At 37.7% G+C, this 14,223-nt stretch overlaps 1 protein-coding gene across 1 annotated transcript in view; it reads left to right on the top strand.

Annotated features, from left to right (window-relative positions):
* Positions 1-14,223, top strand: part of LOC126481254 (chymotrypsin-1-like) — a 191,324-nt gene that overhangs the window by 89,024 nt on the left and 88,077 nt on the right. The window contains exon 5 of the mRNA XM_050104873.1: positions 1,276-1,389. Within this exon, the coding sequence (XP_049960830.1) occupies positions 1,276-1,389 (114 nt within the window). The remainder of the gene's footprint in view (positions 1-1,275; positions 1,390-14,223) is intronic.

The raw sequence follows: 14,223 nt of genomic DNA, 5'->3' as shown, positions 1-14,223 counted from the left end.
TTCTTTTAGTTTCATACTTTGCAATCTTATGAGCACCCCCTCTTTTATCTGTTAGTCCTCTTCATGTGATAGTTACTTACTTAACTTTGTGAAACAATGGTGTTCTTTGTTTAGATTAGCGCATCGGAACATTAACTGCAAGTGTTTCAGAGTCTGTTGGATCATTTCTTGTTTAGCATCAGTATAAAGATAAATTTAATTAAGAAGGATAAGTAAAATGAACAATACTGTGAATCTGTATTAAATCCTCAACTTACATGATATTTCACTGTGACAGCTGTGACAGGACACAGATGAATAGTGTGACTGCAGGGACTTACCCCTTGCCCCTTACCCCTTACCCGTGAGACTCACATTCTCGACTGTCCACAATCTACATACGTAATGTTCCTAATAGATATTTGCTCATTCACTCATTACTCGGGCACACTAAGGTGATGATTCCGTGCAGTCATGCTATTCATCTGTGTCCTCGGTGGCTCAGATGGATAGAGCGTCTGCCATGTAAGCAGGAGATCCCAGGTTTGAGTCCCAGTCAGGGCACACATTTTCAGCTGTCCCCATTGAGGTTTATCAACAACACCTGTCGGCAGCTGAGGGTTTCAGTTAATTATCATTTAATAGTTCAGGAAGTTTGGTGCAAGTGCTACTCTGAGTTGAAGAGGTTGGCATAGGACAGAAATCCATGATAGGCAGCATCAGACCAGTCAGAAGACTGATGACACAAAGAACAGAGCACATTATTTTTGAAAAACAAAAAGAAAAGGAGTTTCATGGCTGTTCAACAAAGCATTATAGGAGTACCAGTTTCCACATGACTCATTTCTCATGTCCATCAAGGCAACAAGATGACTTCACTGATATTCACATCCTGAATAATTGTGAAGAAAACCTGAGCCTTTAAATGTGCAAGGTTAACATACTGTTGCTGCAGCTTTATAAATGTGCTGTTGCAATACTACCACAAGACATTTGTGGCAATGCCAAATTACTCTTACCACATCCATTTTTTCAGTCAGCCAATGATACACATTCCTACAATAACTTATTATGATATGAAGTATACAGAATTTAAGTGATGACAAATATTGTTGGATCACAAAATGTATTATTTACTTATAGAATTCTACCTTATTCAAACATAATTAATGTCTTAACACTGAAATTTGAGTTACAATGGTAGCACGGCATTCAATGTTATTAATTTAATTTTTTATATTCTTCTAAATTCTTTTATTCATATAAATGTTAATATTCATTTCCTTTACTTGGTAGTTGTCTGAACCACTTTCGCTTGGCCAAAGGATACAACCAACAACACTTCCAATGGAATTCCAGATGACATCTGTGGGCACATCTGCTACACTCATTGGATGGGGGAAATCTCGTGTAAGTAAATTATGTATACATCTAAACACAGTAAACCACTAGGAAGTGTACAGCAGAGGATACTTCCCATTGTACAACATATTGTAGTTGCTTCTCAAAAAAAGAATGACAGCCTATGTGCATATTGTAATTATCTAATCTTGTCTTTGTAGTACCTCCAGGAGTGATACATAGAGGGCAGTAATATGTTCATAGATTCCTCACTTAATACTGGTCCTTCAAAATTCCTAGGTAGGCTTTCAAGGGGTAACATGCAACTATCTTCAAGACATCTGCCAATTCAGATGTTTTTAATATTTCTGTGGTGCTCTCCCATGATTCAGACAAAGCTGTGATTATATGTGCTGCCCTTCTTTGTACATGTTCAGTATCCCGTGTTAGTCCTGTTTGGTATGGGTTGCACACACTTGGACAGTATTCTAAGATGGGACACACTGGTTTATTGTAAGTTGTACCCTTTGTAGACCATCTGTGTTTTCCCAGTATCTGACCAGTGAATCAAAGTTTGCCACCTGGTTTACCTTCAACTGAGCCTGTGTGATCATTTCATTTAATGAGCTTTAAAATTTAAAATTCAGTAAGACAATCTTGTTCACTTTAGATATTTACTATGGTTGGCAGCAGGTTTCATTCCACAATTTAGACCATCTGCAGGCTGTAGGCACCATGATGACTACTAGTTGTGGTGGACAGAGTAAGATCTGTAAAAACAATAATATTAACTGAGAAGTTGGGAGTAAGTCTCTGTCAAAATCTGACGTAAATGTCTTCTGTCCCAGTGTGGCAATTGTGGAAGTGATGAAGACATATGGCATTCAAATGGGCCCTTAGGATATACAATGATTTTCAATCCTGTGATGATCAGAAAATGCCCACTTGTGCTGTCTTGTACAAAAAGCTGTCCATAGCTGGTAACTATTGATACTGTGGTGTTTTTACAGCAAGTAAAGTGCTTATTCTTCCTTTGATGAGCATATGCAGCTACTGTTGTCCATTTTTGGAGTTTGGGTAATGACATGGGTTTGTGCATTGCCTGGCAGTGTCACTAAAGTGTCTGTGATACCAACAATAGTTGGAGATATCTCATTTAGAACTGCTGGGAGCACAAAGTGTTCTATCATCTGTATGTTTCTCCAGCTTGACATTCATCCTCGCAAGTTCAGTGACCATTTCGCTGACAGCTGATGTGGTGGAGCAAAGTCCAGTTCTGGACTGCCTGGCATGGAAAGTGTAGGAATGTGCAATTAAAATCCTCCCACCATAACCTCTCTAATCAACACACACAAATTGCCATCCTTACAAGCAACAGCAGTGACCTCTATTTTTCACACCAGATAATCAGTTGGAAGGTCCACAAAAGTGACATAATCATTCTAATATTTTCAGGCAGTCTATGTAGCTGAAAGACCTGCAGTGATTGTTCTGATGATACTTCATTGCCAGCCAATGAGCACAATGATCAAAGTATTTGAGGAGGGGAACCACTGATACACATTTCACTTTCAATAATTGTATGTAGGTGCAACTCAGGTGGAAGCACAAAATATTACAGCAAGGTATTTTTAAGAGCTAAATTAGACTGCTGTTTACTACACTCTTGGACATATAACCAGGCCAATGGGCAGGCTGCCACCGACCCTTAGTCCGTGCAGACTGTGAGTTGGTACAAATACCCTGGTGACACTGTTAAATATTCTAAGTCCAGCCATCTGCATAATCTGGCAACACTGTAGGTCCCAGCACTTCTTGGAGGAAGTCTTGTCTCCAATTTGAATTTGTAATGGCTGTGGCCATTGTTTAGCGGTAAAGCACATGGTGTGTGAATGTGAGGCCTGGTGACTGAGATCACTTGCTGCTTAAAATTTTATAGTGCTTTTTGTCTGAATGTTTATGTCATGACTGAATGTTTATGTCATGAGTGAAATCATAATGCATTTACAATGTATTTCAAACTCTGACCCATGGTAATAACAGTTGTGACAGTTTTGTGACAGATTGCTTTGCAAACTGTCTACCTCCAAACACTATGTGTATCAGTGCTGTCTGGGATTCATTCATTAGCTATTGCCAGTGGTTGCTGCAGTGGCACTGCACTGCTTTGCCCCTTGTGAAAGGCACCTGCTATTGCTCATCACTTTGGAGAGTGTAACATGCTTTACAGTTGTTGAGTGATGCTCCACAGAAAAGTCTATGACTCATTCCACACTCAATACCAACATAGGCAGATGATCTGTTTTAATATGACAACATTTCTGTTACGCTAATTTGCAAGACATGAGTATGGCACAAAATAATTTTTATAGTTTGTGATTTAATTAAAATACCTCTCAAGATTGTTTAATGATATTAGTTCTTTATATGTCACTTTTTTTCCTTAGAGGCATTTCTTCATGCAATTATTTTGTCAGGAATTCATCTATTCCTGTCAAGCCATAGTGAGTAGTGGTGGTGCGCAGCATTTTATCATCGTTGTTTGATTCCTTACATTAAATGTATGTGATAAACTCTGCATATACCGTACAACACATGATCTATAGCAATGCAGACACACTGAAGATTTTGAGGACCACAGGTGGACTCATGGAGAACTTAACACTAATCGAAAGTGACGTTTAAGATATTCAGTTAGATTTAAACCAACAAATCTGCCAATATTCGAAGCCATGAAGAATGAGAAAAAGTTGCTAATGCCAGTGTCAGCATATGTCTCACAGCTACTACAAAAACTTAGCACAGAGGAACTATATTAATCTCGAAGTTCACTTTAAAACTATTCCCCTTGATATGTGGGTTTTATGTGATGAACAAAACTCTAACTAGCATCATTGACAGTTGATTAGCATCAGTGGCATCAGTATACTGATGGAGCTTGATATTCCGGAAAGATACATCTATGGCCATTAAAACAGTTTAAAGAGTCTAGAGTGTGAAAGGATTAATGTGTAAAGCTTTTCTTTCAATTTTGTTAAAGGATTTCTTCTAGAAATTTTTGACTCAGTGAAATAAAATGGAAAAAGAAGAACTTTGAGTGCCCTTGTACCCTTCACAATTCGAACTTACAACCCACACCACAATGAGCATCACTCTAATACCACATAATCGGTCGCTGCACCAAATAAAGCATCATAAAATATAAGAACAGTTGTGGTTCACATAAAGCATAGAATGTCTCTCCTTACGAATTCAGCTATTGCTGTTTTGGTAGATTTACCATTTCTGAATCCATGTTGTTCATCATTGAAAATATTGCATGTTTGTGAAAAATCTTATATTCTGTCTTTTATTATGGTTTCTATTGCTTTAGAGAGTACAGATGCAATAGTTATAGGTCTGTAATTTCCTGGGTCTTTTTGCAGCCTCCTTTACATATAGGAATTACTCTACTCTTTTTCAGGCACACTGGAAATATTCCTTTTTCTATGGATAAGTTTATTAGGTGCGCTAATGGCTTTACTACCTGCTGTAAACAGCATTTAATTAGTTTAGTGGATATACCATCTAGACCCTCAGTGCTTTTTGTTTTTAGACTATGTATTATTTTTACAATTTGTGGTTCATTGGTTGGAGTCAGGAATAAGCATTTTGTCTCATATGGAATGTTTATTGTGTTTATTTTGGAAGTATTATTTTAAGTTATTAATTTTCCACAACTTCAATATAATGTCTGTTTAAAGTATTGCTGACTTTTGTGCATCCCTGAGTTCCCTCTCATTTACCTCAAGTTTTATGTTATCAGCGTTTTACACACCCATGCCTTTCCTCTCTTCATTTATGAGAGACCATATCGTTTTAGTGATATTTGTTGAGGTTGCCATCTTGTTTTCATAATATGTCAATTTAGTTTCTTTTATTAATTTGGTGTATGTTTTTTTCTTTTCCCTATATGCAACCTTGTTTTCTTGGGTTGGCCTTAACCGCATTAGCACAAAATAGGGATACAAAAGTTCTTGTGAGCAAAGGAATAATGATAATGACAGTAATGATAGTAAACTAATAATGAATGGATTTTATTGTGTTCTGGATTCCAGCAGACTTGAAAGTTTTCACAGGCATATGAATTTTCCTTGAAACATACAAATCATTCCTGCCCCTTATGACATAAAACTCATGTTATCTGAAGCTGGCAAATATACATTTTTAGGATTCTTCTGCATTGTGCAGATTCCAATGCCAGCATGCATTTTAAACATTATCACAGGCAACAGTTGTGTATGTCTCAACCAAATAGTCTATTTCCAGGAATGCATTGTTACCACACAGAGAGTTTTATCCTAGGGCTTGCTGTCATCAGGCCCTCCATCAGAAATCGTTCTTTATTTTTGAATCGCTGTACAGAGCAACTAGCAGCTGAAAAAATTTATGCTCTACAGCAGTGAAAATCTTTCAGCATGCTTACATTTCATTTTGATCGTCACTGTAGTATCATGCCCACTCATGTAATGTAGGGTGCCTAGGAAGCTGTTTTCTTGAATTGATAGATTAGAGATTAGATTAGATTAGATTTACTTTCATTCCAATCAATCTGTAACTGAGGAGGTCCTCCAGGATGGAGAACATGTCAGAAAAACAATAATACATGACAAATATTTACAAGTGAAACAAATAGGCTAATGTACCTTCCACAGGTCCCAAGTGGAATGAAGTCTTTTATTTATTTATTTATTTATTTTTTATTGAACGCAATATGAAAGAATCAAATTTCTAGTATTGATTCCCTGATTTGAGCTGTTGGTTTGAAAAAGTGATATATTTTTAATGACAAATTTCATTATATTGGGAATCAGTAGTTATAACCCCTAGTTCTCTGAACAGGCTTCTGCAGGATGTTCTTGAGTTCACACCACATATAACTCTTATTGCATGTTTTTGTGCCAGGAAAACTTTAGCTTGGCATGATGAGTTGCCCCAGAAAATAATCCCATATGACATTATGGAATGGAAGTAAGCATAGTTTCCAGCTTTTTCATTTTTATATCCCCTATGTCTGACACAATTTGCATTGCAAATAGAGATTTGTTAAGATGCTTCAGCAGTTCTGCAGTGTGCTCCTCCCAGTTGAATTTATTATCAAGCTGTAATCCCAAGAATTTAACACTGTCCACTTCTTCTACCTGCTTGTCATTGTACAATAGGCATATACTCGTGGGACACCCCCTTACTAGTTCTGAACTGCATGTAGTGTGTTTTTTCAAAGTTTAGTGACAGAGAATTGGCTAGGAACCAGCAAATAATGTCCACAAATATTTTATTAGCCAATCTTTCTAAGACTATACTTGATTTGCTATTTATTGCAATGTTTGTATCATTGGAAAACAAAACAAACTTAGCATCTGATAATGTTACTGATGAAAGGTCATGGATATACACAAGAGAAAGTAAGGGCCCATAGATGGAACCTTGTGGGACCCCACATGTATTTAGTTCCCAGTTGGATGATGCCTGATAGCTTAATACATGTCTCTTTCCTAATAACACTCTTTGTTTACTGCCAAGATATAAGATTTGAACCATTTTGCAGCATTTCCTGTTACACCATAATATTCTAATTTACTTAAGAGGATATTGTGATTTACACAGTCAAATGCCTTTGACAGATCACAAAATATACCAGTTGCCTGCCATTTTTGTCTTATGAATTAAGTATATTTCCACTAAGTGCAGATAGCTTTCTCAATATCAGAACCCTTTAGAAATCCAAACTGCGACTTTGACAGTACATTATTTGTGATAAGATGGCTATAAAACTGATTGTACATTACCTTTTCTAAAATTTTGGGAATGCTGGAAAAAGTGAAATTGAACGGAAATTAGAGACTATTTCTTTATCTCCATTCGTAAACAGTGGCTTAACTTCAGCATATTTCAACCATTCATGAAATATTCCACTGATAAACAACTGGTTACACAGACAGCTTAATATGTTATGTAACTCAGAATCACATTAACTTTGTTGATATTTCATCATACCCACTAGATGTTTTTGATTTTAAAGATTTTATGATGGACATTACTTCTGTTGGGGTAGTGAGGATCAAATTCATATTATAGAGGTTACTTGAAATGTCTGGTCTGAGGTATTCCATTTGCAGAACCTGACAACCCCATATTTTCAGTAACAGTTATAAAATGTTTGTTAAAAAGTTCTGAAACAATATACACATCTGTCACCAGTGTATCGTTTACTCTTAATGCAATTTGTCCCTCTTCATGTCTGGTTCTACTGGTCTCCTCCTTCACTATATCCCACATTGTATTTGTTTTGTTATATGATATGACTATCTTTTCCTTGTAATATATTTGCTTTGATGTCAGTATTACAGTCTTTAATATTTAGCAGTATTTCTTGAAATGTGCTATGGCATCACCATCATAACTGTTTCGGACTAACAGATACACTTTTCTTTTTGTTTTATGAGATACCTCTATTCCTTGAGTAATCCATGGTTTCTTTGTAGACTTTGCTCTAACCTTGGTTAGTTTTGGGGAAAACAGTGTTCAAATAAGGTAAGCACTTTATTAGTGAAAGTGTTATATTTTTCATTCATGCCATGAGCACTGTTAACATCACTCCAGTGCATATCTCTGAGGAGTGTCCTAAAATAATCAATTTTTGGCTTATTGATTACCCTCTTGAGCTCAGATTTAACAGATTTTATATCCTATTTGGTATTAACATTTAACAGAAGGAACTGCATGTCATGGTCTGAGAGGCCATTGACTATTTGTTTTGTAATATAGTTTTGTTCATTGGACTTTTCTATAAGGATATTACCAATAGCTGTTTGTGAGCAATTGGCATGCCTAGTGGGGAACTTTACAGTGGGAATTAAATTGAATGATAGTGTTACTAACTCAAATCGATTCTTATTGGGAGAGTCTTTAAGGAAATCTTCATTGAGGTCACCAGCAACCACTACTTCTTTGTTTTTGGTTGTTAAATGGGGCATTACAGCTTCAAGGTGGTTTATGAACAGATTAAAGTTACCTGTAGGTGCTCTACATACACTTAATATTATGAAGGATTTTTTTTTGAAATTCTGCTTATGTTGCACATGCTTCCATATGCTGTTCTAGGCAAAATTTATGAATGTCTGTGTTCTTAAATTTATGACAGTTCCTGATGAATGTGGCAACTCCTCCTTTCTCCATTTCTGCTCTACAAAAGTGATATGCTAACCTAAATCCTGTAACACTTAAAAGTTCTATACCAGTGGTCACACGATGTTCAGAGAGGCAGATTATATGAGCTGGGTTTGAGGTCTCTAATTCATCTATGCAGATAATTAATTCATTAATTTTATTTCTCAGTTGTCAAATATTTTGATGCAATAAAGATACCTGACATTTCACATTGACTGAGCTATTTTCCCAGCCAGTTTACCCTTCCTCTTCCTGTTGAGATGAAGACCATGCCTAGTATAATCCCACCTATTGAGAGAATCAGCAGGAACCACATCAATGTGTGACCCTGCAGGCGACAAGCAGCCATTCCAATTCCAAATTCATTCTCTTGACTGAAGAGTTCAAATGAGGTCAGTCATGGTGGCCAAAAACAGATACAAATTCAACACTACTATGTTTTGATGCTGATGCAATCTTTGCCATGTCACACTTTATACTGTAACCAGGATCTCTGTCAGTACCATTACCTGGCCCACCCACTATAACCACAGTGTCTTTGGTGTGATCAGTCATACACTGAGGTGACAAAAGTCATGGGATAGTGATATGCACATATAAAACAACAATTCAAGCAAATAGTATTAATGGAGTTTATTACAATATGTTAAATTGACAACACTTAACTCTGTGTATTCACAAAGATGTGTCGCAAGCAAATGGTTACATGCAAATAATCAACGTCCTTTGGTATATACAGGTTCAATGCAAGAAAAACAATTCAGTTCATAAGTCACTGCTGTAGCGTTTGTAAGACAGCTCGTCATCCACTACGCCCACTGCCAGGCTGAGTGGCACGTATATTCTCTTTTTGTGGATGTCATCCCTGTCTTGGTGTCATCCTAGTCAGCATACTATTGGCTGATATCATCTCACAGCCCTCTCTCCTCTTCCATTCTTCATAATTGTGCCGGCACTTGTCGTTATGCCACAACAGTAACTTTCTAAAATGTTAGCTTCTTTCGAAATAGTTTCAAATTTGCTACAGCTGCCGTATCTTATTAATTCCATTTCTCCCTTACCTATCACTGTTGTGTTATTAAAAAAAAAGGAGCCTGTGGCTACTGAAGATAGTGTCACAGGTTACTCCAAAGTGTAAAATAACACACACATGACATGAAAATCCGTCTGATGATTCAGACTTAATCCTTTTCACTAGTACTTTAACTGAGCTGCCAACTGTCACATCAAAAGTCAGATGTGAATCTTAAGGAACCCTCATCTCATCTGGGTCCTAGCGCATCATAGGAGACGCCAGGGTCATCTGCTTTGCAGCTACAATGCTACATTGCCAACAAGACATGTGAGTGTCTCTGAAAAGATATGCAGTAATTGTCAATGACATAAATCTGTATTTTGTACAGCATCTTGGTACCAAACAAGACAGGAAATATTATGGAAGCATTGAACAAGCTTGTTACGGACCATTATCTGTGGTAGACCTAGCAGTGAAAAAATGTAGGAGAGTGTACACCTGCACATTTCCCTAAGTCTTCTGGTTGTTTATTTTTATTTTTATTTTTATTTTCTGCTTCAGGAGTCATACATTACAATTTTTCTTGAGGTTCCACAATTCGATTTATTATTCTGTGGTATTGCTATATTAAATATATAGACAACGAAACATACTTTGACAATTTACATGTACGATGAATCATTACGTGCAATGGTTTATGTATAAGAAAATTATAAGATGCACCAATATGGGTAGCAACTTCCGATTGGGTAACCATGAATGTCCTATATACAGTTACATCATGAGGTGGAAAACTTTTCAGACCACCATCACTGGAACGTAATGCAGAATCCACACACAAAAGTCCAACAGTAAACCATGATTGTCCTGAATAAACGTCAACATAGTGGAGGCAACATCGAATCACCCACCACAAAAAACTATCTGTCAAAGAGAGTAACATTCCGTGTTACCATATAATATCTCCACATTTTGGTGGTGCTCCTGACCTAGTTATATATTACACATTACCAGACATAATACAGACCATTTGAAGTCAACCGTCCAAAGCATCTTACTGTTTCTTGACATTTTGGACATGCTTGTTTTGCACTCAATTTTAAATCTGTTAAAATAAGCTTTTACAGCAAACCAAGCAGGATAAGTTTACAATTCATTTGTATTTTCTGACAGTGTAGTCTGCTGCAGTACCCAAGGATTTCTACTAGCCCTCGTCTTTTTACCTACTTGATCCTCTGCTGCCTTCACTACTTCATCCCTCAAAGCTACCCATTTGTCTTCTACTGTATTTCTCTCCCCCATTCCCTTATGCTCTCCCTAAAACTCTGTACAACCTCTGGTTTAGTCAGCTTATCCAGGTCTCATCTCCTTAAATTCCCACCTTTTTGCAGTTTCTTCAATTTTAATCTGCAGTTCATAACCAACAGATTGTGGTCAGAGTCCACATCTGCCCCTGGAAATGTCTTACAATTTATAACCTGGGACCTAAATCTCTCCCCCCCATGAACCATAGACCTTGCCATTGGTAGGGAGGCTTGCTTGCCTCAGCGATACAGATGGCCCTACCGTAGGTGCAACCACAATGGAGGGGTATCTGTTAGAGGCCAGACAAACGTGTGGTTCCTGAAGAGGGGCAGCAGCCTTTTCAGTAGTTTCAGGGGCAACAGTCTGGATGATTGACTGATCTGGCCCTGTAACACTAACCAAAACAGCCTTGCTGTGCTGCTACTGTGAAAGGCTGAAAGCAAGGGGAAACTATAGCCATAATTTTTCCCAAGGGCATGCAGCTTTACTGTATGGTTAAATGATGATGGCGTCCTCTTGGGTAAAATATTCCGGAGGTAAAGTAGTCCCCCATTTGGATCTCTGGGCGGGGACTACTCAGGAGGACGTCGTTATCAGGAGAAAGAAAACTGGCGATCTACGGATCGGAGAGTGGAACGTCAGATTCCTTAATCGGGCAGGTAGGTTAGAAAATTTGAAAAGGGAAATGGATAGGTTAAAGTTAGATACAGTGGGAATTAGTGAAATTCGGTGGCAGGAGGAACAAGATTTTTGTTCAGGTGAATACAGGGTTATAAATACAAAATCAAATAGGAGTAATGCAGGAGTAGGTTTAATAATGAATAAAAAAATAGAAGTGCGGGTAAGCTAATACAGACAGCATAGTGAACACATTATTGTGGCCAAGACAGACACGAAGCCCATGCCTACTACAGTAGTACAAGTTTATATGCCAACTAACACTGCAGATGATGAAGAAATTGATGAAATGTATGATGAGATAAAAGAAATTATTCAGGTAGTGAAGGGAGACGAAACTTTAATAGTCTTGGGTGACTGGCATTCAAGAGTAGGAAAAGGTAAAGAAGGAAACATAGTAGGTGAATATGGATTGGGGGTAAGGAATGAAAGAGGAAGCCGTCTGATAGAATTTTGCACAGAGCATAACTTAATCATAGCTAACACTTGGTTCAAGAATCATAAAAGAAGGTTGTATACATGGAAGAATCCTGGAGATACTAGAAGGTATCAGATATATTATATAATGGTAAGACAGAGATTTAGGAACCAGATTTTAAATTGTAAGACATTTCCAGGGGCAGGTGTGCACGCTGACCACAATCTATTGGTTATGAACTGTAGATTAAAACTGAAGAAACTGCAAAAAGGTGGGAATTTAAGGAGATGGGACCTGGATAAACTGAAAGAACCAGAGGTTGTACAGAGTTTCAGGGAGAGCATAAGGCAACAATTGACAGGAATGGGGGAAAGAAAGACAGTAGAAGAAGAATGGGTAGCTCTGAGGGATGAAGTAGTGAAGGCAGCAGAGGATCAAGTAGGTAAAAAGATGAGGGCTAGTAGAAATCCTTGGGTAACAGAAGAAATATTGAATTTAATGGATGAAAGGAGACAATATAAAAACGCAGTAAATGAAGCAGGCAAAAAGGAATACAAACGTCTCAAAAATGAGATCGACAGGAAGTGCAGAATGGCTAAGCAGGGATGGCTAGAGGTCAAATGTAAGGATGTAGAGGCTTATCTCACTATGGGTAAGATAGATACTGCCTACAGGAACATTAAAGAGACCTTTGGAGAAAAGAGAGCCACTTATATGAATATCAAGAGCGTTGATGGAAACCCAGTTCTAAGCAAAGAAGGGAAAGCAGAAAGGTGGAAGGAGTATATAGAGGGTCTTTACAAGGGCCATGTATTTGAGGACAATATTATGGAAATGGAAGAGGATGTAGATGAAGATGAAACGGGACATACGATACTGCATGAAGAGTTTGACAGAGCACTGAAAGACCTGAGTCGAAACAATGCCCCGGGAGTAGACAACATTCCTTTGGAACTACTGACGGCCTTGGGAGAGCCAGTCCTGACAAAACTCTGTCATCTGTTGAGCAAGAGGTATGAGACAGGCGAAATACCCTTGGACTTAAGAATAATATAATAATTTTAATCCCAAAGAAAGCAGGTGTTGACAGATTTGAAAATTACCGAACTATCAGTTTAATAAGTCACAGCTGCAAAATACTAACGGGTTTTCTTTACAGACAAATGGAAAAACTGATAGAAGCCGACCTCGGGGAAGATCAGTTTGGATTCCGTAGAAATGTTGGAACACGTGGGGCGATTGACCCTACGACTTATCTTAGAAGCTAGATTGTGAAAAGGCAAACCTACATTTCTAGCATTTGTAGACTTAGAGAAAGCTTTTGACAATGTTGACTGGAATACTCTCTTTCAAATTCTGAAGGCGGCAGGGGTAAAATATAGGGAGCAAAAGGCTATTTACAATTTGTACAGAAAGCAGTTGGCAGTTATAAGAGTCAATGGGTATGAAAGGGAAGCAGTGGTTGTGAAGGGAGTGAGACAAGGTTGTAGCCTGTCCCCGATGTTATTCAATCTGTATATTGAGCAAGCAGTAAAGGTATTAAAATTCATGGAGAAGAAATAAAAACTTTAAGGTTTGCCGATGACATTGTAATTCTGTCAGAGACAGCAAAGGACTTGCAAGAGCAGCTGAAAGGCGTGGACAATGTCTTGAAAGGAGGATATAAGATGAACATCAACAAAAGCAAAGCGAGGATAATGGAATGTAGTCAAATTACATCGGGTGATGCTGTGGGAATGCAAGCCTCCCCACCAAAGGCAAGGTCCATGGTTCATGGGGGGAGGCAGTGAATTAGAGTAACACAGATTAAATTTGTTTGTGCCATGTTAGTTCCCTGACACCAGTCTCATCTCATAATCTAATTCAAGGATAGTTTCTGGTTCAGATCTCAGACTGCTGATGTATATCGCGTGGGTTTTTTTCTTTTTTATTTGCAAATATAAAAAATTGAATTCATTAACAGAATGAGAAGGAAACCTTTACATTGCACTAACTGAATAATCAGTCTATTAATATTTTTAATTGACATCTTCTTCTGTATTGCAACAAAATTCGTTCAGTATTAGTTAGATATTGTTACTATTATAATTGTCAGTCCTTGTTGCAAGAAATTTTGTATCACAGTTTTGTATCACAATTTTGTGGCAAAGTACTTTACCAGTAAATCTGGAAGAACAGAATGTTGGATGTTTTGCCAACCAGACTACACACATTTAGCTTCATGTCTTGTGTTCAGGGCAATGGGAAGTTCAGGCAGAGCTCTAAAGCAATTTATGCT

Source organism: Schistocerca serialis, chromosome 5 (genome assembly GCF_023864345.2).
Source record: "Schistocerca serialis cubense isolate TAMUIC-IGC-003099 chromosome 5, iqSchSeri2.2, whole genome shotgun sequence".
NCBI lineage: Eukaryota > Metazoa > Arthropoda > Insecta > Orthoptera > Acrididae > Schistocerca > Schistocerca serialis.
The sequence above is the reverse complement of the archived record's forward strand: the minus strand, read 5'-3'. Positions and strand labels throughout refer to the sequence as shown.